Source organism: Gymnogyps californianus, chromosome 4 (genome assembly GCF_018139145.2).
Source record: "Gymnogyps californianus isolate 813 chromosome 4, ASM1813914v2, whole genome shotgun sequence".
Lineage (NCBI taxonomy): Eukaryota > Metazoa > Chordata > Aves > Accipitriformes > Cathartidae > Gymnogyps > Gymnogyps californianus.
The window spans coordinates 82,847,812-82,869,593 of NC_059474.1; the positions used below are offsets into that span (position 1 = coordinate 82,847,812).

Here is a 21,782-nt window from a genome sequence, read left to right on the forward strand (position 1 = left end):
TTGCAGAGATTTAAAGACTTTCTTTGTATTTTCAAGTAGTACGAGCCCCCAGCATTATTTTTTTGCTTGGGAAAGCACACTGAACGATCACAAGCAAAACGCGTTATCCCTTGATTTGATCAGGAAAAAGCTGCAAGAGAGCTGCGTAGCCAATCTTCTGAGCCACAGGTATTTTAAACCCTTTTGGTCGATATCCTTGTAATAATACAACACGTGGACAGCGAAGCTGTGAATTTAAGTTAGAAGACATGCTGTACCAGCTCAGTGCGGGATAACCTTGCATTGTTTCCACATCTACCTGATCCTGGAAACGTGGATTAAGGGTAACCGAATCTTAACCGAGCTTAAGCCAAGAGAGGAAGCGCTGCGGTACACATGATCTCTAGCTCATGTTGCAGACTCACGCAGATGATCTCCGAGGAGGCGGCAGGATGGAAGTATGGAGGGTCTCTGCGCACACACGTGCGCCGAAAGGCAGAGAACAGGGGCCTGATCCAGTCTCCACTGAATCAACCGAAAGACTCTCCTTGGGGTGGAGCTCTGAGATTGTAAAAGAAAGGCACAGCCGATGTTGCCAGTGCTTGTGTGTGGGCATTCAGGGAAGTTCCTAGCTTCAGCCTTGTGTAACACCTGAAAATAGCACCTTGCTTCACCCTACTTCCTTAAGCTTAGTTTATAATTATTATTGCCTAATTAGGGAAAAGGACTGGAACTGGAGTGCAATACGACAGCGAGCACCACAGTGTCTAAAGGAGAACAGCTATCTCCCGTTACAGATGGAGGGGGAGCTGAACATGGTTAATCTGCCAATTTTGCGACAGCTTTTGGTTACACTTGCTCTACTGCAGAGCACAACTTCAACCCCCCACCCCTCTTTACGCTCAGATTAAAACTTTCCTTAAGTAAAAAACACACTGAAAAACCCCTCACTTCAGAACACTTAGGTGAAATGTGTGAATATTCTCATACCAGGACACAACCTTCTTTTCCACAATATGTTAATCTCTGCGACTTCTAGAGGACAACTCCCCGCCCAGGGAATCCCTTCAGAGTATCTCACAGTTTTTAGCAGTCTCAGTCTTAAACCAAAAAAAAGAAAAAACCTTGCTAAAAATACCCCAGTTGAGTTCAGGGCTCTGACCCAGACCAGTCCGGCCTCATTTCTCTCTCCGACCCCTTTCCCAGTGGCATAGGCAGGAAGCAATAAAAACCAGTGCAAGATTAAACTCTTTTTGGCAAGTGGGGCAGAACTGTTTTCATAAAGCCCACAACGTCAGATCCTGATTCATCCCAGACAAACTGGCTGAGTGATAAAACTTGCAAATGCATCAGCTAATTCCTGACTTGAGCAAAGACAAATAAATCATTAGATCTTTAACTGGTATAAATTCGGTGTAGCTCAGTTGCCTTCAACAAAACCAGGAGCAACAGCTGACACTTTGTTCCAGGAGGCTGTAGGATTTCAAAATGCAGAACTGTAATAATAACAACAACAACAACAACAAAATGACCTCATCTCCTTATCCTTTATACTAGTTCCTCAAGGGCTGCACCTGTACCATACTTGCGAAAGCATCTGGACAATCTTATTACTAAAAAATTCTCCACTTCAGATAATGGGGAAAGTGATCCCTCTGTTATAAATGCCAAGGCTGGAAAAGAGACTCCCGGTTCCTCATGGACACCTCCAATGATCAGATAACCTGGGCATTCAGGTCAGGCTGGCATCACAACAAATGCCTCGGAGCGAAGATACCCGGAGAAGTCAGTGGACCTTGATGCAATGCTGGCATCTAAATAGGCTCCACAGCAGCTGTAACACTGATTACATACCAGATACTGCCAAATTCACACCGTAAACTGGAAAACCAAAGGGAAAAAATAGTCTTTAATCTTGTCCAACTGCTGTTATCTGGGTGCTCCTTGTTGCTATACTAGTCACAGCATTTTCAAACAGAAACTTGACCAACACATTAGCAGTCCCCTCTAACGCAGTCAGGCAAAGGCTTGATGCAGTCTGGGCTGCAAGGACCATACTGACATCTCTGAGGCCCTTTACCATTAACAGCTCTGAGCTCTCTCTTATTAGGAAGAGCTGAGCGTGTTTTTCTCTGTAATCTCTGTGGATTATTTTTATGCTTTGTATGCAAAACAGTAATGGAACTTTATAAAGATACCTTGGCACTAACTCTACAAATGAATCAGCATCTAAAGAGCAGCCATCTGAAGCTTTCTTCACACTATAACTGAAAGGTTGATTTATCTTTTTCCCAAGGTTACAAACTAAAACCATACAAAACAATGTATTCAGTCTAATTTCCGTTCTTTACATACTGTTCCTCACCAATGCCAGAGAACATGCACAACCTGAGCGCTTTGCAATTCAAATGTACTCCAGCCCAGCATCCTCCAAGAGCGCACAGACACTTCTGTGTAAAAAGGCCCATCTTTAACCAAAGCAAACGACCTAGCTTCTTCAAATTGCCATTTTCATTTTTTCTACATTTGCCTAGAAAAGTTTCCCTTTTCCTAAACCTCCAAGTTTGGAGGGGGGAGAAATGAAAAGAAAAGAAAAAGAGAAAAAGATGTTCAAATAACCCCTGCAGACTCCTCTGCTCCAGGTTTCCGGCAGCAGCCTCCAGGTTGCCAGCAGCCAGCGGCACACTTTGGCTGAGGCCGAGGACCATGGCAATACAGCAATACCTACCGCCGCTGCCACGACAACAAGAACTGCAGGTGGATGACTGTCGTTACACCCAATTTATGGGACCAGTTTCTACGTTGGGATGAGAAGCAGGAAGGAAGCAGTTTCCTCCTCTCACATGCCATATCCTGGTCTTTCACGGAGCAGGATCCTGGGGCACATCATGGGACGTACTTGCTGTGCAGATTAGACATAGCGTGAGAGTATCAAAGCAAGCTGCTGAAGCTGGAAGAGAAGGACTTCACAAGGAAAGCACCTTCTCTTAGGAAACACAGACTGAATTTTATTCTTGCAGACAATAACAGGATGTAACAGCCTTTTAGAAAGCTAATGAGTGAAAGCCAGGGAGGGGATGTTGTGGCTGATCAATTAGCAACTCAGAGTCATCAGTGCCCAATAAACTGATCTATTTCTACTGCAACACACCCACAGAGCTTGCGGGGAGTTAAGTTTTCATCAGTCTCACGCCTGTCAAACACATCATCCAAGACGGCTGAATAGAGACCATTTGTGAACAATTCTTCTTCTACCACTGACCTTGTGCTCATTTTTTCTCTGTCCCAGCAAGCTTCAAAATCCCCCTCAGCAGAGACAGGGAACGCTGAAGATAAAGGCAGCAAAACCTTTCAAGAAAAGCATCTCTCCCCAAGGAGCAGAATCCACCTGTGGATCCAGGCAGGAGCAGTGGTCACCGGGACACATTCTCCATGACCTGCAGGGATGGTTTTGACTAGCTGCTGGTGTTAACGTGCCCAAGAAAGATGGGAAAACATAGAGAAGAGACCTAAGGCCAAGAGGGTCACTCTGTGCCATCGCAGACAACTGCAGTCCCTGTGGATGTGCTTTCCCCCAGCAGCCGTGTGGCCCACGTGGCTGTGTGGGAGGTTGCTGGAGCTGGAAGGGAGAGCCGTGGCCTGGCCCATTCATCTGGGGAGGTGTGAAGGGACAGGGGCCCGGCGACGGAGACCCTCCTCCTGTAGAAGAGAAGAAAGATTTGGACGCAAGTGCAAAGCTTGTGCCTCTCGGATCCGATCCCAGGCACCGAGTCACAAGAGAGAAAGCCAAGGAGGCAGCTGCCCATCCTTACCACGTCATCCTCGCAGTGGCTAAGATTTCAAACTAGTCATATTTCTAAACTAACAAAAAGTATGTGGCAGAGGTAGTATGTCCTGAGCCGTACCCCGCTGCACGGTGCAGTAGGCTCTTTCTGTATGGAGAGATCCTGATCATAGCAATTCATGCGTACCCTCCCAGGGTGACTGTGTACCTGTATTGTCAGAAAGCATAAACAACGATCTGAATTTTCACCGGTGCGGACCTGTCTCCAAGATGGCCACATCTAAAAGGAGCACTAGCATAACAAGGGTACAGACATCCTAACGCACTGCTGCAGCCCCTATGCCTAGCTATTAAGCAGGAGATGAAGGAAAAACTAAAGCACTCAGAAGCCTATTAGGATCTTGACAGAGCGAGGCCGCAATCTACTCAAAGCAACGTCGCTCTTAATTAAGGTTCAGTCATGGTTCTAAAAATAAGCATAACAGACGAGGCCAATTAGAAAGAAGTCGGACCATAATGGCGTCAGCTTGATGTGTCTTTCACTGAATCTGTCTTTTTAGGCTCACAGAGCCCTTCTGGTAAATTCTGGGGCACGAGAGATCTGGAGTGAGCTCTGTCCCTTCACAATTTTGACTAAAAAGAAGGAGGACTCGTTAGAAAGACCTGAAGTATATGAAATGATATTTCATGTCATGGATCCTGGGCAAGAATGTCTCCTCACCTATAAAGGAAAGGGAGAGTCGCACCCCGCACCCCTCTTTATGCTCAGATTAAAACTTTCCTTAAGTAAAAAACACACTGAAAAACCCCTCACTTCAGAACACTTAGGTGAAATGTGTGAATATTCTCATACCAGGACACAACCTTCTTTTCCACAATATGTTAATCTCTGCGACTTCTAGAGGACAACTCCCCGCCCAGGGAATCCCTTCAGAGTATCTCACAGCTTTTAGCAGTCTCAATCTTAAACCAAAAAACCAAAAAAACCACCTTGAGAAAAATACTCCAGCTGAGTTCAGGGCTCTAACCCAGACCAGTCCGGCCTCATTTCTCTCTCCGGCCCCTTTCCCAGTGGTGTAGGCAGATGTCGTGCCGGTGTGTTGTTTCCAGTTGACATGTCAGACGCTATTTGTTTTTTCCCTTTGACGAGCATCACTTGGGATGTCTGGGTTGCATCAGACCAGGCCCTGAGTGCCACGTCAGAATTGGGAGACAGGTACCGAGCTCCCTAAAGTCCCTCTGGGGCGAAGAAGCAGAGAATCAGAGGTTTTTGCTCAGATTTCCTACCATTACCATCGCCAACTCATCGGGAAAAACTCCCCACCACACCACTGGAAAGGAAAGCCCTGTGTGAAAGCAGAGATGACAACCACGTACGTGGATGTACGTACAGATTTTTTCTACCGTTCTTCTCAACTCCACATGCAGGAAACAGCCTGTCTCTCTTCCTCCTCTTCTCTCCCTGACACCAAAAGCAGGCAGAGAAAAACAGTGCAGAAAGATTATTTTGTGGATGGGAATGACCAAGGGCACAGCAATGTTCATGATGCTGCCTCTGGTAAGGGACAAGGTGTGGATGGCTGAGGATACACAAAAGCGTCAAGTGCTGCAGTAAAATTTGCCAGAGTTTTCAGGAGACCAAAGATGGCTTTTCTTGAAAGAAATGCTCTCTGCCCCAGGCTGCAGAAGGAAGTGCTGGGATCGCTCAGAGGTGATGGCAGCTGTGAGCAACGGTCGCTCCTTAGTTGAACTTAGCCAACAGTCAAACATTGTAATTAATGATTATTGGTCTTGCACGTCACACCTCTGTGTTATCACATTTCTTTGGTAACCCCCAGGCTGCCTTATCCAAGAAAGGGGCATTTATCCATTTTCCAGAAAAGGAAACAAAGGCCTCAAGAGGTGAAGTGACTTAAGTAAAATCACCCAACGGGCCTACCGCAGAGTGCAGTGCTAGGAACTGGGCCGTGTGCTGCTGCTTCATTTTCCCTTCGCCCAAGCGTATGTCTGACAGACAATACTTAGATTGAGGACTTTGCCCTACACAAAGAAAGGGTCCCACTGACATTCCCTGACACTAACCAGACAACAGGGTTGAACAGCAATGGTGGGGCTTTGGTTATTAGTGTGAGAGGTGATGTATACAAGCTTCATTCTTGTTGATTACCAGATTCAAGGACTTTGTCCTACTGGGATCTTCAGACAGCTTTCTTTTTTAAAGAAAGCATTACCAAGCAACACGATAAGTATGATTTAAATTGCAAAATAAAGAGTATTTCAGATCTCTATTTTGAGAACCTACTTGCTGCCAGGATAGTCCATCTGCGCCGTTCACACAGGGCTGTGGCTTAGACATGTGGAAGCCAAGACAGCCTCCTGCCTAGTACTTAGAGCGTGTGTAGGCTAGAATGAGGAGCTGGTGAGCACTGGATTAAAGACCCTCTGCAACTTTCCTCTTCTTGCTACAATTTTACTCTGTTTCCTTCACTGGAAAAAGAGGAAGAAAGAACAGACATGGAAAAGAGACAGCTGACTGACCGACAGTCTTTGAGAAGGACTCTATTATTTCCTGTCTTCTCCAGGCATTCACATCATCTCTCAGAGCACGGGCAGAAAATCTCAGTAGCCAGACCCTACAGTGGCTTCCCCTACCCGTGGCTTTGCAGAAGTCACAGATCTGCATTGATTTATCCATATTGATGAATTGGCCCAACGGGCTTAATTCAAATAATTTTTCCTCATTCTTCTCCAGTCAGTAAATTAGTTAAAAAGACAGAAAACCAAGCATAGCTTAGATTCTTTCGCACCCTGATATCAAACACACAGCAACTTGCAACAGGAGAGACTTAGAAACAATGGAAGGAATGTGTTTTCCTAGTCTCGTTCAGTGCTGGGAGGAACTCGGTGGCTGGCAGCAGAAATGCTGCCCTGTGAGCCTGATTATCCAAATGTAATGTGGACAATGAGTCACGGCAGGTAACCAAGGGGATTTTCAGGGCAAGCGTTTCAGGCAGTAGCTGGCTTCTCCTCTGAGTTACAGGGCTACAAATCACAGGCAACACTAATAAACTCAACACCAAAGTGCTAATGTAGAAATGATAAATGGAAGAGAAGAAGAAGGTCCTTTAGATGCGTGCGCTGAATGTCTGTATGTATGTATATACATACATTCGTGTGGCAGGGGGTGGACATCTGTTCACAAACAGACTGCTTCCTGAGGTACTGCAAGGGAAAAAAAAGGCAAAGGGTACCAAGGGGAGTTTAAACTTTTAGCTAGTCAGGTGAACTTGTGATTTAGTCCTAGCTGGGAATTCACCTTCCCACTGTTCCTGCAGGGAGCGGGTGGGATAGGTGGCTGTCCTTGAGTATCTCACTGCAACTTACACCAGTGGGGTGAGTAAAATAGCAAATCTGCAGTGATCTAACACAATTCAGGCCACAGAACGGCTAACAAACCTGTCCTCTCCTTCAGGGAAACGTTTAATCACTTTGGTAATAAACATTTTTTTGGTGAAAGACACCCCTCCATCTGGATTATCTATACCTAATTCTTCCCTCCTTCTCATCTCACACTGCCCTTTACCGATGGGTAGGGCTGTAGTAACGTGGCTGCACTTGCTGGCAATACCACCCTGGCCTTGTTTATTTTGCGCATCGGAGGAAATGAGGCAAGCTCCAGTGAGCAATCGTTGGGTGTACACTCGGGAGGGTGAACTGCAGACTGGTGTTGTGCTGCTCCTTTCCATAGATGCTCAACTGCAACACCTGAGAAACCAGTCCTGAGCTCTGGATTTCCCCTTTGACTAAGGACATTCATTCATCACCCCAAATTTCAGAAACCGATCGGGACTGCTGACAGCCCGTCGCCTTCATCGCCTAGGGTGAGTCTGCGGAAAGTAAACAAGCAGAGGAATTGCACCCGGTGCTACGGCCAAAGCAAAGGCCGCTGAGTCTGAAATACCCTCCCACACTCAAATTCTTATACATTAAAGCAACTTCCTGTTTGTAACCAAAGCTTCAGCCTGAGTTAAACTGAGATGTGCAGACACAGCCTCCGACACTGCCAGAAAAGTAAAGCAAAACATTGGCTCTGCATCCAAAGACAAATTAATCCAAGTGAAATGCTAAACTTTGGAGCTTCTGCGAAGATCGGCTACTAGATCGATAGGCAAGCAGGATTTACAGAGGGCATATGCTGAATAACTCATTGCTATAGGAAGGTGGTGGATGTATGGGAGCTCCTTTCTCAAATTCGCGGTGGGTCACATACCTCAGGAACTGCAGGGTCCCACACCCCAGTCAGAGATAAATCTCTCCCTGGTAAAACTAGCTTGAGGAGAGATTTCAGCCTCTAAAATCTCCTCCATCCAAGAGAGAGATAATTTATGGTGCAAATCCTCATCTGGAGGAACGCAATACAAATTTAGCGAGGTTACACACAGGAACACTGGCGGAAGAGCTGAGCCCTTTCTCCTCCTTTTGCAGCCACCCAGGCCCTGCAGGGTCAGCATCCGTAACTGTTTGCAGTGGCTACAAGCTGGAGCAACTCCACTAAGGTCAGTGAGTTTGCTCCAGAAGTGCATCCTTGCTGATAAGATCAGAACGTGACTTCACAAGTCGCATTCCCTTCTCAGCCACTCACTAACAGGCACCGGGCCACATTTCCTCCGGCTATAGGATATCAGTGTAGCTTCTTGACTTCAAATAAGTCAAGGTCTGGCCTGAACGCAATTTGCCAATAAAAGTCACTGCTTTGACTTCATGGTGCAAATCTCAGAAGATTGAGACACAAAAATCTATGAGGTCATCCAGATTACCATCTGACTGATGTAAGAGGCTCTTTTGATGCCAGCAAAAGCTTTGCCTGAGTAAATGCTGTAGGATTTAGTCCTACACTGCATGGACAAAGGAAGGAAATCAGGCTTTGCCACTACACTGGCTGATCCAGAGCAATTCAGGAAACTGACTTCTGAAGACATTTAATCATTTAAAAATGCAGATAGGCACTCAGCAGGGTTGTCATGAATGCCAAACTGCCACTGAAACTCACAGACTCGGAAGAAGCCAGGTGATTTTGGAAACCTAGGCACCTAAAGCTGGGGAGCCACAGCAGGCTTACACCACTTCTGTGGAGATATTTTGGTCCCGCATCTCTGATGACCTTTACCACCACTGACAAAAGTTTTTGAGGAGAAAGGACACCTCTTCGAGGACTCCTTCTCAGTGAGCCACCCTCACGCATATTGGTAGCCAAAGCAGTAACTATTTTACACCCAGCCCTATGTAGATGTTACTGACATCCAGCAATGTTGATGCTTGACTCAAGGCCCAAAAGGTGAATTCATTTCCCTGGCACCATGCTGAGGGCAAGGAAGCCTTGGGAAAAGGTGAGCCTGAGGTTAAGAAACTGTCCTGGACCTCTTCCACCGCCTAAGGCCGCAGACGCTGGGGATTCACACTGCTCCACTCCAGCATTACTGCTGCCCTCGCTCCCGCAAGAGGGAAGTGGAGTTTGCCAGCCGCTCTCCAAGAACAGCGGCCACAAAACACACACAGCAGATAGGGACACGGACACACGCATTCTCACCTGGTCTTGAGCCGTAGCTTAACTCCTCCCGACCACGCTGTTTTGCTGGGCTGAAAGTCAGTGGTCACGCAGTCTGGACTGAGTGGGTTGGGAGACAGGTTGGTGCATCCCTTTGCTGCATGTGTGTCCCTGTCAAAAGAAACCAAGGCCATGCAAACATCGACACACAAAAAACTCAGCCCTTGTATCCTGCATTTAATAAGGATTTTAGGAAGAAGGCAATACACAGACCCAGGGAGCAAGGCAGGGGCACCAGTCTAGTTTTTAAAAAGTGCAAAGAAAATGTCACAGAAAGCCACGTGTATCCCTTTTCTTCTCTATGTCGTTGCCCAGGCAGGCTATAAGAGTGAGATTTTGCTCTCCTTTATACCTAGGCAGTGCTCAGCCCCTGCGAGTGCCCCTCGCAACCGTTTTGGAGGAGCTGCACAATACCGAAGCACTGCTTCTCGGCACACAGGAGTGAGATCAGCTGCAGCACCCACGGCACAAAAGTCATTACCCTACATCTGCATTTTGGGACTCTACATCCCTAAGTGTGGAGTTCAGGGGTTCCACTGTGGGATATGCCCTTTCCACACGTAACCACCTTACGAGAGCTCAGGGAATGCTCTGAACACACAAGAGAAAAGCTAAGAGAAAGATCCACACAGTGAGAGCAAGAAAGAGAAGCCTACACCCCCTTCTACTGATATTTCCACAAAGTTAGCAAACAAATATTTACCCTGCTTCATCACACGCATGCAGAAGTCACACAAACATCGTGTAACCATCACTTCAGCTCCTTCCTTCCCCCAGGCACAGGAGAGCCTGAAACGATCCAATATTCCCACTTGCTCCCATTTTTAGCACTGAAACGCGGGAGAGATTTGAAATTTCTGCTTGCTGAAGGAACCCCCACGCTGAATAAAAGCGCGGCTGAAAGGACCCCCTCCGCGCCTCCCTCGGCCCGCAGCAGGCCGTGGCCCGAGGTGCGCTGTAATTGCCTCTTGTTGTGTGCTTAGCGGGCTGCAGGCTGAGCGCACATGCCGGCATCTGGGGCTTTGGATAGCTGAGATGGCTTGGATGCCATTCCGGTGAGAGGCCAGCCGTCTTTGTGTCCAGCTCGGTCCTCCCCCACGCTCCCTCCCCAAGCCCCCACGTGCCAGGCAGGAATGTTAAGCCTCACATTGCGGATGAGATATACCAGGGAAGCGCAGCAGCACTTTCACCTAGATTAGGGAAAGCGACTGGTCTGGAACGGCCGTTTTGCTCGCCCTGCTTATCTTCATCCAAATTTTACCCCAAATCCTGCCTTAGCTGCCTTTTCTTTCCGTGTGCCAAATCCCGTTCTGCTTTGTCTCTGCCACCCCTCTCCTCTGAGATGATGTCAAGCCTCTCATCAAACTAGAAAGATCCCCCTCCCTGCTCCTGTACCAGCCTTGCTAAATACCAGGAGCACAACCTCCTTTACTGCAGCCCTGTGAAGTGCCAATACTGTTAACTGCTCCGATTCTCTTTGCTTACCAAGTTTACCATGAAAAATTACCAATTTTTAGAGGAGATTTCACTGCAAGATAGAGAAAGGACAGAAGGCCTGCTACAGATGAGGATTTAAAAAGATTGTACATAAACAATTTATGTATACAAATAGGTATACAATTTCGTAAGCAAAATGTATTTTCAGCTGTAGCGTTAGAGGACAAAGTCCTCTGTTTAAGGCTTTGTATGGAACCACCGACAAAGAACTGCACTTCTGCCCCTACAACACTGCCCCTGAGAGATTTCTGTGACAAGGGGCCCCACAAAGCCCCTGGGAGCGTTTAAGCACAGCTCAAATTCGTGGCGAGGCTGCTGCGTATCATGCTGAAGCCTAATGAGGTGTCTCACTGACAGCGTCGTGGCAGGATCCCATTAGAGGGGAAAGGATCTCAGCAGAGGCACTTGTCTTAACTCCGGGGCAAATCCTGACCTCCCTACTCAGGCCTCATTTCCCATACAGGGAACTACCATCCCTTACACCTCCCTGGTTTGCTAACAGGGCCATGAAGAGAAGATACAGTTTACCTGAAGATCCTTCACAGGCAGTACCATGTTGGGGTGACACTACCTTAGCTGAAAGGGGAGAACAGGCACTTGGCTGTGACCATACCTCATTGATTCGGGGTAACGCTTGCATGAGTCAGAACCGGTGGGTCACTATTGGGGGCTGGCCTAGCAGCCTTATTTGCAGAAGTGCCGATGCCTGTGGCTCCTGCTGATTTTGAGGGGCAATGCAGGTGCTAAGCCCTTTTGGAAAAGGCATCCGGATGTCCCAAAGTGCCGCCAACTGCCACGGCGCTATAACCCTCATCGCAACACCGAAACACTTACAAAGTCAAGGCGATTTCTTTGAGACAATTCTCAGAGTGCTGTTTCAACCTGTTTGAAAGCAGATACTGACACAGTAGAAGATGATTTTTGCCACGTTCATAGGAGACGCCTCGGATCAGCAATGAACTTTCCTAACACACCTCCGGCAATGCTCAGTCATAACTTCCCTATTCGTTTCCTAAATAGCAGGCTTTGGCTCTCCCAAGCTACACAATAGCTGTACTCCTGCAGTGAGTAAAGCTGCTCATGTCTTCTCTCCGGTCAGCTATCTCCGAAGTAGTAGTAACAATATTTAGGACTGGGAAATTGCCCCTGTGCCAAATACATCAAAAAGAGTAATCAGCAGCCTGAGAAACTGATATAAAGGAGTAAGTGCGTACAGTTTCCTGGTCACCACAGCCTAGTGATCTTTCAACACTTAGGGTTTTTTTTTTTTTTTTAAAAAACCCCAGCTTTCAAAACATGTGAAGAAAGCAAGAGACAACACAGACTCTAAACTCTGCTGCAAGCAGAGCTTTCTGAGTAAGTCACTTCCAAGCGTTCCCATATGAATCCACACAGATCCGACCCTCACAATCTGCAGCTACAAGCAGCGGGAGGGTAAGCAGCTTGGGTGTTCCCCCTCGCACAGCAAGAAACCTGTGCTTGCCAGCATGCATAACTTTGGGGTTTACCTCACAGAGACAAAGAAACGTTAATTAGTGTCTGCATGGGCTCTGGGGTTGTTGTTCGGGGGTAAGAAGGAAATGCAATGGAGTTTTTCCCGAGCCTCTTAAAAAACTATAAAAACACCGAGCTCTGTGTGGAACGGCGGGCTCAATAAGACATTGAAAACTAATCAGCTAGTCTATAAATAACACCATTAATCAAGCCCAGTGGGGAACACAAGAGATGAGGATCCTTCCACCAGTGAAGCACACACACATCAGGGATGGAGCACAGCAGGTCTTCAGCAGCAGCCAGCGCCGGGTGCTTTGCCAGCGGACGATACCCGTGCAGGGGTGCCTCCAGCAAGAGCACAGCTGGCTAGAGCAGGGAAAATACCTGAGGCCTGCATCAAGGCTGCAGCTGCAGAGGTGGAGACCTCCCCCAAACAGGACCCACAAGCCCAGCACCTTTCCTCCCCTTGCAGCTTTCTGCCTCACACTCAGTCAAGTGACCTGCCTGCTTATCCCGGAAGATTTTCTAAGACATTTCTAAATCATTTTCTAAGGCAGCTCAGTCTAATGATCAGGAGTGTGCTAATCTCTATAAAGATACTTCTCCAACCGTAACATGGAAACAGCCACCCTAGTGCAAAGACTTTGAGGGCCTACCTTGCGTCTTGACTGTCACCACTCACGCCTTCTCCTTAGAGCGACCGTTCTCCTAAAGCTCGAGCTGCCCCCAGGACGGCATGGCGTGACGGCTCTCTGCAACAGCACCCAGCCCGCTGGGATGCTCTTCAAGGTCGGGGCTGCATTTTATTTCGGGATGTTGCAAAGTGCCTCACAATTGCATAGCTAAAAAGTATCCCTGGCAAGGAGTGGCCTGCAGTTGTTCTTTTTGTTATCATGTCGTTTCTAGAGCTCACAAGTGGGAGACAGGAAACCTAGCGCAGTCTATTTAAAACCCCTTTACCTCCCACCTGAGGCTGGCAGCTGCCTCTGAAATCTGTCCTTTTCTGCAAAGTTCATGTTTAATTATGAATTGTTATTTATACTTGCTGCTTCCATGGTGCCTTTGGTATTTAATACCACACATGTTAACGAGTAGCTGTACAAAGACACTCTGCTCAGCTTTTCCCTCATCTAAAAATATGGCCTGTTAGGATTTTTTCCCTGATGCTTGCTCGACAAACAGCAAAAGAATACAGTACTACAGATTTAAGCCTTCTTTTAAGAAAATCCTGCTCCTCGGAAGTTTCATTGCCCCACAGCTTGGTTGCCTCTGCCTTGTGCAGAGAGCACCAGCTGCCAGAAGAAAGAGGCAGTGCCTCCTGACCCACGCGGCACCATCTCCTCTGCACATCCAGCACTGCCTTTTCTGAAGCAGACATCTGCGAAACGTTTCCCTATTTTCTACCACCCTCTTCAGAGCTCTTCAAGAAAGCATGGGTGGCCTTATTTTATATTAATCGACTCCCTACAAGACTAGTTTGCCTGTTGCTGCCATCCGATGTCTCATGTCCTTCCCAAGCCGCCACAATCCCTGCAGAACTCATTCGCTGTTTTAGTGAGATCCTTTGCTTCTGACCATAGACGACTCTGACCTCCTCTGGCCGCCTTATCTGCCTCTTGCGCTGACCTCCCGTTACCTGCATACTTGAAACATTTTGTACCATTTATCTTAACCTTTTGGGCTCTTGGCTCTTCTTTCTCACTTTCTTCGGTCTTCCTTATCCTTATTTATAATCTCCACATTCCAGTACAGATTGGTTTCCTAAATGAAGCCTAGACAATAAGTGGGGGTGCATGCCTCTGCCCAGCAGATCCCCCAACAATTATGTCTGAACCGGCTGACCAGTTTCAGCCAGGGTCTGCAGAGATATTATTCTCAATGAATTAAACTCCATGTTTCATAAAAATAGTTCCCTGAGTAATGGAAGTAGCATAAATCATTGCTCTCATTGAGGAAACGCTGTGGTGTGAGCTCAGCTGCCTGGCTACAATTCCCAAAGAGGAGAGAGATTTTACACAGGGAAGCTGTACAAAACCACACTTCTGAAGTTTTGTCTGCTCATAGCATTTGTTTTCCAGCACATCAGCCTTACACTTCTTCTGTCTGCACTACCATCCTGTACTCTGCTTTTCTGCTTAGCTGTCTGTAGTTCCAGGTATGGGTCTAGGATACAGCTGAGATCATCCATAAACAGCACCTGGAACTATGTTTAAAAATGATTTTTTTTTTTTAATTTTTCAAAATGAGTATTTTTCTACTGGTTCCACCTCTTGGAGTCACGATTACTTATTTTAAACTAACGCCAGGTTTGCTGCCATAGTAATAGAAGACCTAAGTCGCAGAGGATCAAACCCCCAAAGGTTAATAGGTTTAGTAATTTTTAATGTCTCATTACTTCTAAGCCCAGTGTTATTCCTAGAAGAGAGGATGAAGCTCAAATTCTGATTTTTAAATCATTCGGGATCGACAGGAGTGTTTATAACCACTATCAGAATTAAAAGCTTTCCTAGAAAAGTAACTACTCACACACTGATGCTTCTGAAATTGAGATTAAAGCAAGGAACTGCTCTTCCAAGTTCTACAGCAATTTGTAGGCCTTTCCTGATATTTTTTCCCTTTGTCTTAAATCAGAACGTTAAGAGGCAACCCTCCTCTGCTACAGAAACAGCCAACAGCACAGCACAGACACAAAAATAAGGAGAAGCAGCAATAAAGCAGAACTCGGCTCCGACAACCCTGCAAGGAGGGAGACGAAGGAGTTAAGGCTGCTGTTTTATCCTCATAGCACCCCGCGTTACACAATGTCACAGGGCAGCCTGAGATCCCCAGCTCAGCCAAGTGACATAAGGAGAGTTCGGCAGCTTCACCTCTGGCTATCCTCATCCTGCAGGCTACAGGCAAGCTCTCAGCAGCCGATGAGCCAGAATTACGTCTCCTTGTGAATGAAAACGCCGCCTCCACGACAGTCCCCCACCTCTTGGCAAACAGCAAGCCTTCCTGCCTCCTCCACGCTGTTAAGGTGAGGGCTCCTCCAGGGAGGGCTGCAGAAGGGGAGAGAGACCACGCTCATCCCAGGCACTGACCTTGCACTCGCCAGTGGGCATGCTGCTTTGCAGATCCTCCTGCTCCGCCTGAAGTGAAAAGACTGGATTGCTTACGTATTTCTTATTTTGTTACCTCCTGTGGCTGGTCCAGAAATAGCCCGTAATCCACGTATCTGTCATGCTCATAGAATCTCCTTTAGCTGAAGTGGAAGTGCCCTGTGTGTCAGAACATAAAGGCCCAGGTGCTCTCCTGGACAGAGCACGTGTGGGTCTTAGCTGGGAGCGGCAACGTCTGTACAGGTTTGTTAGCCTGTGCTCACAGGACCCCTGAGCCAAAGAGCCAGGACCAGCTGGAAATACGTGGACAAAACAATTTTTTCATGAGAAAAATTCTCATAAACTGAACTGAAATTTCTCCTTGGAGAGCATGCAGTTTGGACTAAAGCTTTTTCTGGGAAAAGTCTCTCAGTTCCTGGGTAAAATCTCTAGCCTGCCACTTAGGACACTCACCTGAGATGGGGAAGAGCCAGGTTCAAGTCCACAGTCTAATAAGGCAGATAAGGAATTCAAGGCCGTTTCATGGACACCTCAAAACGCAACAGGCTCCACCTACGAAAACCCCTGGAAGGACTTTTTCATCCTAACGCAGAGCAAGACAGGTTTTGAAATCTCAGTAAGGCTCATTGAGCACACGAATCTTGGGACTGAATTAGGCATTATTCCCAGAGTTCTGCAGCAAGATCCAAGTCTCAAGTAGAAACAATAATATCCATGTCTTGGATTCAGTTGGGTCAGTAAAGCTCAGGGAAAAAAACCACACAACCCAAAACCATTCAGAGTGCTGCTAACTGCTGCTTTTAAGAAACAGGACTATTTAATACAAATTTTTTTGTACGCGTCACAGGCACATCCATGCTGATATCTGTTAAGACAGGATTAGTAGAGCTGATCTTCGTGCCATAAGCCAATCACCAAAAGAGAAAAGAAGAAATTTTTCAGGAACAGTGCAGAGGTGGCTTGTGCTTTTCTAAAGGCACAGGCCATTGCTTGAAGGCAAATTAAAGGGCTAAGAAATCACAGAGCTGTCTTGGGATGGCAAATTTTAGATGGATACATCTCACATTCAATTACCCATCACTTTCAATCTAATGGCTCCTACGTGGTCATGCCGAGCACGCAGTATTTCAGGGCAAAGAAGCACAGAGGCCGAGAAGTCATTTGGAATTAATTCAGACTCACAGCTTTCCTTCTAGGAGGGCTCTTCGCTTATGCAACTCCAACTTAAACAACTTCAATGAGCACTGACCTTCAGGTCCACCAATAAAAAATCCGGAGAAAGGAGACCGCGTTTTGACTGTGCAATACGATCTAGTCCTACTTGTCCAGTGTTTTTCTGGCTTTCCCTTTTCTCTGAGATTGGATGGGTTTTATTTGACCTGACCTCAATCCCACAATCTGGCCGTGCTGTGTTTGCACAGACCGACACAAACGCACAAACAAGCTGCTTCGGCACTGTACCTGTTTGCAAGCAGAGATCCGAAAGGAGTATTCGCATTCATTTGGGTTCCTCACTTCATTTGGTATTGGCCAAGGGATCTTTGAGAAAATGAACTCCCTCTTTGTCTGTGAGAGAGACCTAATCCTCGTTTTGCCCTGGAGGATTACTGGGTACTTAGAAAGGCACTCACATGCACATTTTTGGTTCGTGCCAGCCGCGTTTGGGTCCACAATATGTAGCATTTGCTTTGGTCTTTAGGTTTGACAATAGGCATTCCACTGCACCCAGACCTCGACCCCAGAGACTGCCACCCTTTTAAAGACACCCTAAATCAACGCTTTCTGAAATGTGGGCCTTCCCCTGCTTTGCATGAGCAGTTCGCCCTCAGACAGTGCGTGTGAATTCAGCGTGCAGGCAGGCAGCTGGGCACGCAGCCCTGAAGACCAGAGTCTTTTCTTGTGCTGCCGAGCCAGTGGTCAGAGTGCACGGTTCCCTGTGTGGCCCTGCCAAAAAGACCTGGACCCTAGCTGGAAGGAAGAACCTGTAGGGCTGAGAAATGAGCTTTTATCCCTAGTCAATTCCTGCCTTTCTGTAACAGAAGTTTACAGTTATACTCAATTATAGCTTACTGTTTGTGCCACAGTACCACCCAGAGAGCCTGCCTGTTCAGGCACGGGAGCCCACCATTCCTGGGTTGTACACACTGATACATAACAAAAGGTCATTCCTGTTATTATAAGAATAATAATTCCTATAATAATTCCTGTAATAATTCCAAATGCCCAGTGCCACAGCACCAACTCTGTGCATAGCTGGGCTTTTACCGCTGTGGTTGTCCGTGCACAAGGTGGGTTTGTCGCTGACCATGATTTTGCTCTACCCATCAATCCCAGGAGCCTTTACAGCCTGCTGGTGTTCCCACACGGATAAAGTGTGCTCTGTGCAGCTCTGGCCCAAATCTTTCTAGGATCGTGGCTTAATTCTGTAAAGTAGTAATTTGGGATGTAGTTCAATGGAAGTAAAGGACTCTTATCTTCAGCTGGTGTAAATCAGTACTGACTTGAGCAGCACTCTGCCTGCTCAGGGGAGATCTCACCTTCTCAGGAGGTGAGACTTGAGAGGTTACAACTGCCTTGGTCTGTCAAATGGTACCACCACAAAAAAGTGGAGTGCAATCTGCCCTGCGCCCCGACTCTATTTGTAAGTGAAATGCTTTCCTGCACCTCGTACTCAGAGAGTTTTAACCCCCTTAGAAAACAGGTCTACCTACTTATTGTGTCAAAACAAAAGTAAAAATACAGAGAAATGACATTTTCATTCTATATTACCCCAGAACTAACAGGACTATCTATAGACTTGCTCTTGATCGTTATTGAAAACCTCTTGATTTTCTTCAGAGACATCAAGTCACACCAGCCTTTGGGGATGCTGTGGGATTTGCTTATGGAATCAAAGCGCTGCCCCTCTTCACGGGCTGTTCAGGACCAGGAGGCCACTGGGAACAATCTTTCAGATCTGGCCATAAAAGATTGGGATCAACTCTCTCTGAGGTGCAGAAGTGCTCAGATCTGTTAGTCAGAGGTGTCTGAAATGAAGACGATGTGCTGCAGAGCTCACGCAAACAGAAGGATCATTAACACATCTGTCCCTTTAAGGATCATGACTACCACACACAGGTAAAACAATAACGTTATCTTTACAGGTTCTGGGGTATCCCAGCGCTGAATCATGCTGATCAAAAGTCATTCTGTGTAAATTACAACATTTAACTTTTCTTACATAACACAAAACAAAGCACAAGCCGGCTCTAAAGGACAAGTGTAAATGAAAAAAAAATAACTGCAGTTCCTACAAAGGAAGGCAGCCATAAGAAGGAAGCAAAAGTCATACTCATAAGGACTGGTTTCCATCTTAGGATTAGAGAATTAAAAAGATTCCACGGGAAAAGACTACAAGCCCTCCATGCTGAAAAAATAGTCATGTTCACAGAGAGAGATCCAATAAGCAGAAGATATTTTCCCAGAATTACCTTTTTTACACTCACCCTTCAGAACAGTGATATTGCCCAGATACAAAAGGGCCGTCCTAGGGAGGGGTCTGAATGTCAGGCAAGACGTGTCCCACCTGGGACCTGGCCACGGGGTGCAGACCCGGGACCTGAAAGGCAAGACTAGCCCTGACCAGGAACCTTTTCCAACAGCACGTAGGAGCTGGGGCCAGACTCGATGTGCTAGTGCAGTGGTTTGCGTGAGCACTTCCTAACATGTTAAAGGCAAAACAAACTAGGTCAGTTCAGACCAACAATTTAAATGGTTTAAAGCTAAAGATTAAGGGAGTGCTTACACGAACTGTTCCAGTGGCAGATGGATGAGATCTCTGGCACTGATGAGCAAGCGAGGGCATTAATCTCTTCCGCCAGCACAGCTGGATCTCTCTTCCTGGCTTGCATACGCATTGCACTTTAAGGAACACGTCCTGAAATTTTATCCTAGCAGCTCTCCTTTGAAAATATGGATGTTACCGAAGTGCTGGAACAGTAGCTCAGCTGTTTTTTGAAAAACTGGTCTCTGGTTGGTACTGAGCGAGCAACAATCTGAGCATCTATTCAGAGGGCCAGAAGAAAGCCTCATATTCACATTTGTCACAGGCATGGTGGACATTCAGCATCAAGGAGCGACTCAAGTCTGCAGCTGAGTTGTTTCTCTAACCTGATTATTTTGCAGTGTTTCCTGGCATGCCAGATTTTAATTGCAGTAACCTGAGGGGTGGAGTGGATTTTACAGGCCTAAATCACCTTCACGGGTGTAGCAATGCCTAATCCCCTGAATATGCGCTACGTCTTAGGAGCTGCTTCTCCATCCATCCCACTCACCCACCTCTTCCTGGACTAATTCATGAATCCCTTACTCAACACAGCATCCATTTACTTCCTTAGGACTTCAGCAGGAGATTTGCTCAAGTGAGAAATAAGTATAGATTGAGTAAGGAAATAAGGATTTGGCTAGCTGCTTTACAAAACACAATCTCTGCAGCACCTGCAGCATCCCCTGAGGCAAGAAATGCTGTCGCTGGTTCATCATACCTCCTCTGCACCATGTTCACTGGACAGGTCCAGTGGAAAACCAATGTACTCGTCCAGGGAGGGCACAAAAATAGCCTGGCAACAGCAGAAAGACTTGAGCTTTTGCAGTACATAGAGAGTCCACAGAGCATGGTATAGGCACAGAGCAAACAAAAGCCTGCTCAATACAGCAGAGTTGCAATCTGAGGCTGATCACCTCCTTGCATTTTTATTTTTAAAGAGTTCAATGAGTTTGCTGTGGTTACTGTCCCCCTGCAGCAGTGATATCACAGCTTTTTTATAACTTCAGCCATAAACGCAGCTATAAATCAATGCGGGCAGCGAAGCCCATGGAAATTAAGCCATTCGAGTTACAACAGTGTGCCCAAGCTAAGGCTCTGCCCTCTGAGCATTTTGTGATTCTGTGACTTTCGATGAGAGTGTGCAAGGCGAGATACAGAAATGCTGGCTGCTAAGTTAAAAAATAAATAAGTATCTGTTTGTCACTCAAATTATTTTTAGCATCTGCCAGTCCGGCAGAGATGAGAGCTGTCTGACAAGAGTTTGGAAAAGGATGAGGACTGCAGCCATGACAAGACACATCAGATGAGAGAGGAACCCTTGGCCCCTCTCGCCTGGCGCTATGCCTCAGTGCATCCCCACTGTGCTCACACAAACCACCTCAAAGGAGGAACCGGCCTTCCCGACTCCACTCCCTCCTGGCAGCGACGGAGGCCCCCGGCACCTGCGGCTCCTCCAACAAAGGCAAGGGCTGGCCACCTACCCCTGCCCTGCGAAGCCAGCTGGAGTGCGGGGCGGTGGGGGGCCGGCCACCCCGAGCCCGGTGCCGGCAGTGCGGGAAAGGCGGCCCCGCCACCCCACCGCACATTCCTGCCGCCAGCGGTGAGGGGTACGCTCTGGGGACGTGCACAAAGCAGCTAATTTTAAAAAAGAAGCGGGAGGGAGGTGAAGAATAGGGAGGACTGTAAGCGACAATAAAGCAATTATTCCAGTTTCAGCAGGCTGGGGAAGCATTGTAAGGGTGGAAAAGACAAGTGGGCTCGAGTCTCATGATTAGCACCAAACGGAGATGGATGAGAAACTAACATCGGAGCCACAAAAACCTTCACAGTTGCCAGCAGCCGGGTCTCAGCCCCTGGTGGGATGCTGCCTGCCTTTGCACGACACAGCTAAGTAAAGAGTTAACTCATCTCTCTCTACATGATGAAGTCTTACACAGCCTACATTAGAAACAGGATTAGTAACATCATCACTGATAACGTGAACAACTGCTAAGAGTAAAGAAGTAATGCACTTTTTTTTTTAATCACAGGACTGGGGAATGTAGAAATTTCAGGCCACTTAGGAGCATAAACAGACCTCTGCCTTCCTCCTGCTGGAAAGATACTACAAGCATCTTTTCTGTACGCAGCCCTAGGTGTGGGAGCTCTTCTATGCACCCTGCCAACAGCAAAACTCTTCCCCATCACCTTGTCTACTGTGTTTTGGTCCGACGATTCTGAGTCCAGACCCATATCATTCCCTGGGCTCAAAGCATGATCTGAAGTTGGGACTTTGGATGTTCTACTGCGTGCGCTGCAGGGCTGGATTAGCACCCGTGGAGGCTTGGGGAAGCTCACAAACTCACCTGGATGAGGTCAGGGTCTTCCCTGGTGATGCTGCCCTTGAGTGCCAGTGGGGTAAAGCACCTCCAGGAACAGTTAAGAGACGTTACACTACAGATCAGCATATGGCTTTGATTTCCAGGGAAATGTCTCAAATCCTGCTGGGTTCCTGGGAACATGAAGGTGCTCCTCTGT

At 47.1% G+C, this 21,782-nt stretch overlaps 1 protein-coding gene across 1 annotated transcript in view; it reads right to left on the minus strand.

Moving 5' to 3' along the window:
* Positions 1-21,782, minus strand: part of SHROOM3 (shroom family member 3) — a 156,745-nt gene that overhangs the window by 24,223 nt on the left and 110,740 nt on the right. The window contains exon 3 of the mRNA XM_050896476.1: positions 9,351-9,479. Within this exon, the coding sequence (XP_050752433.1) occupies positions 9,351-9,479 (129 nt within the window). The remainder of the gene's footprint in view (positions 1-9,350; positions 9,480-21,782) is intronic.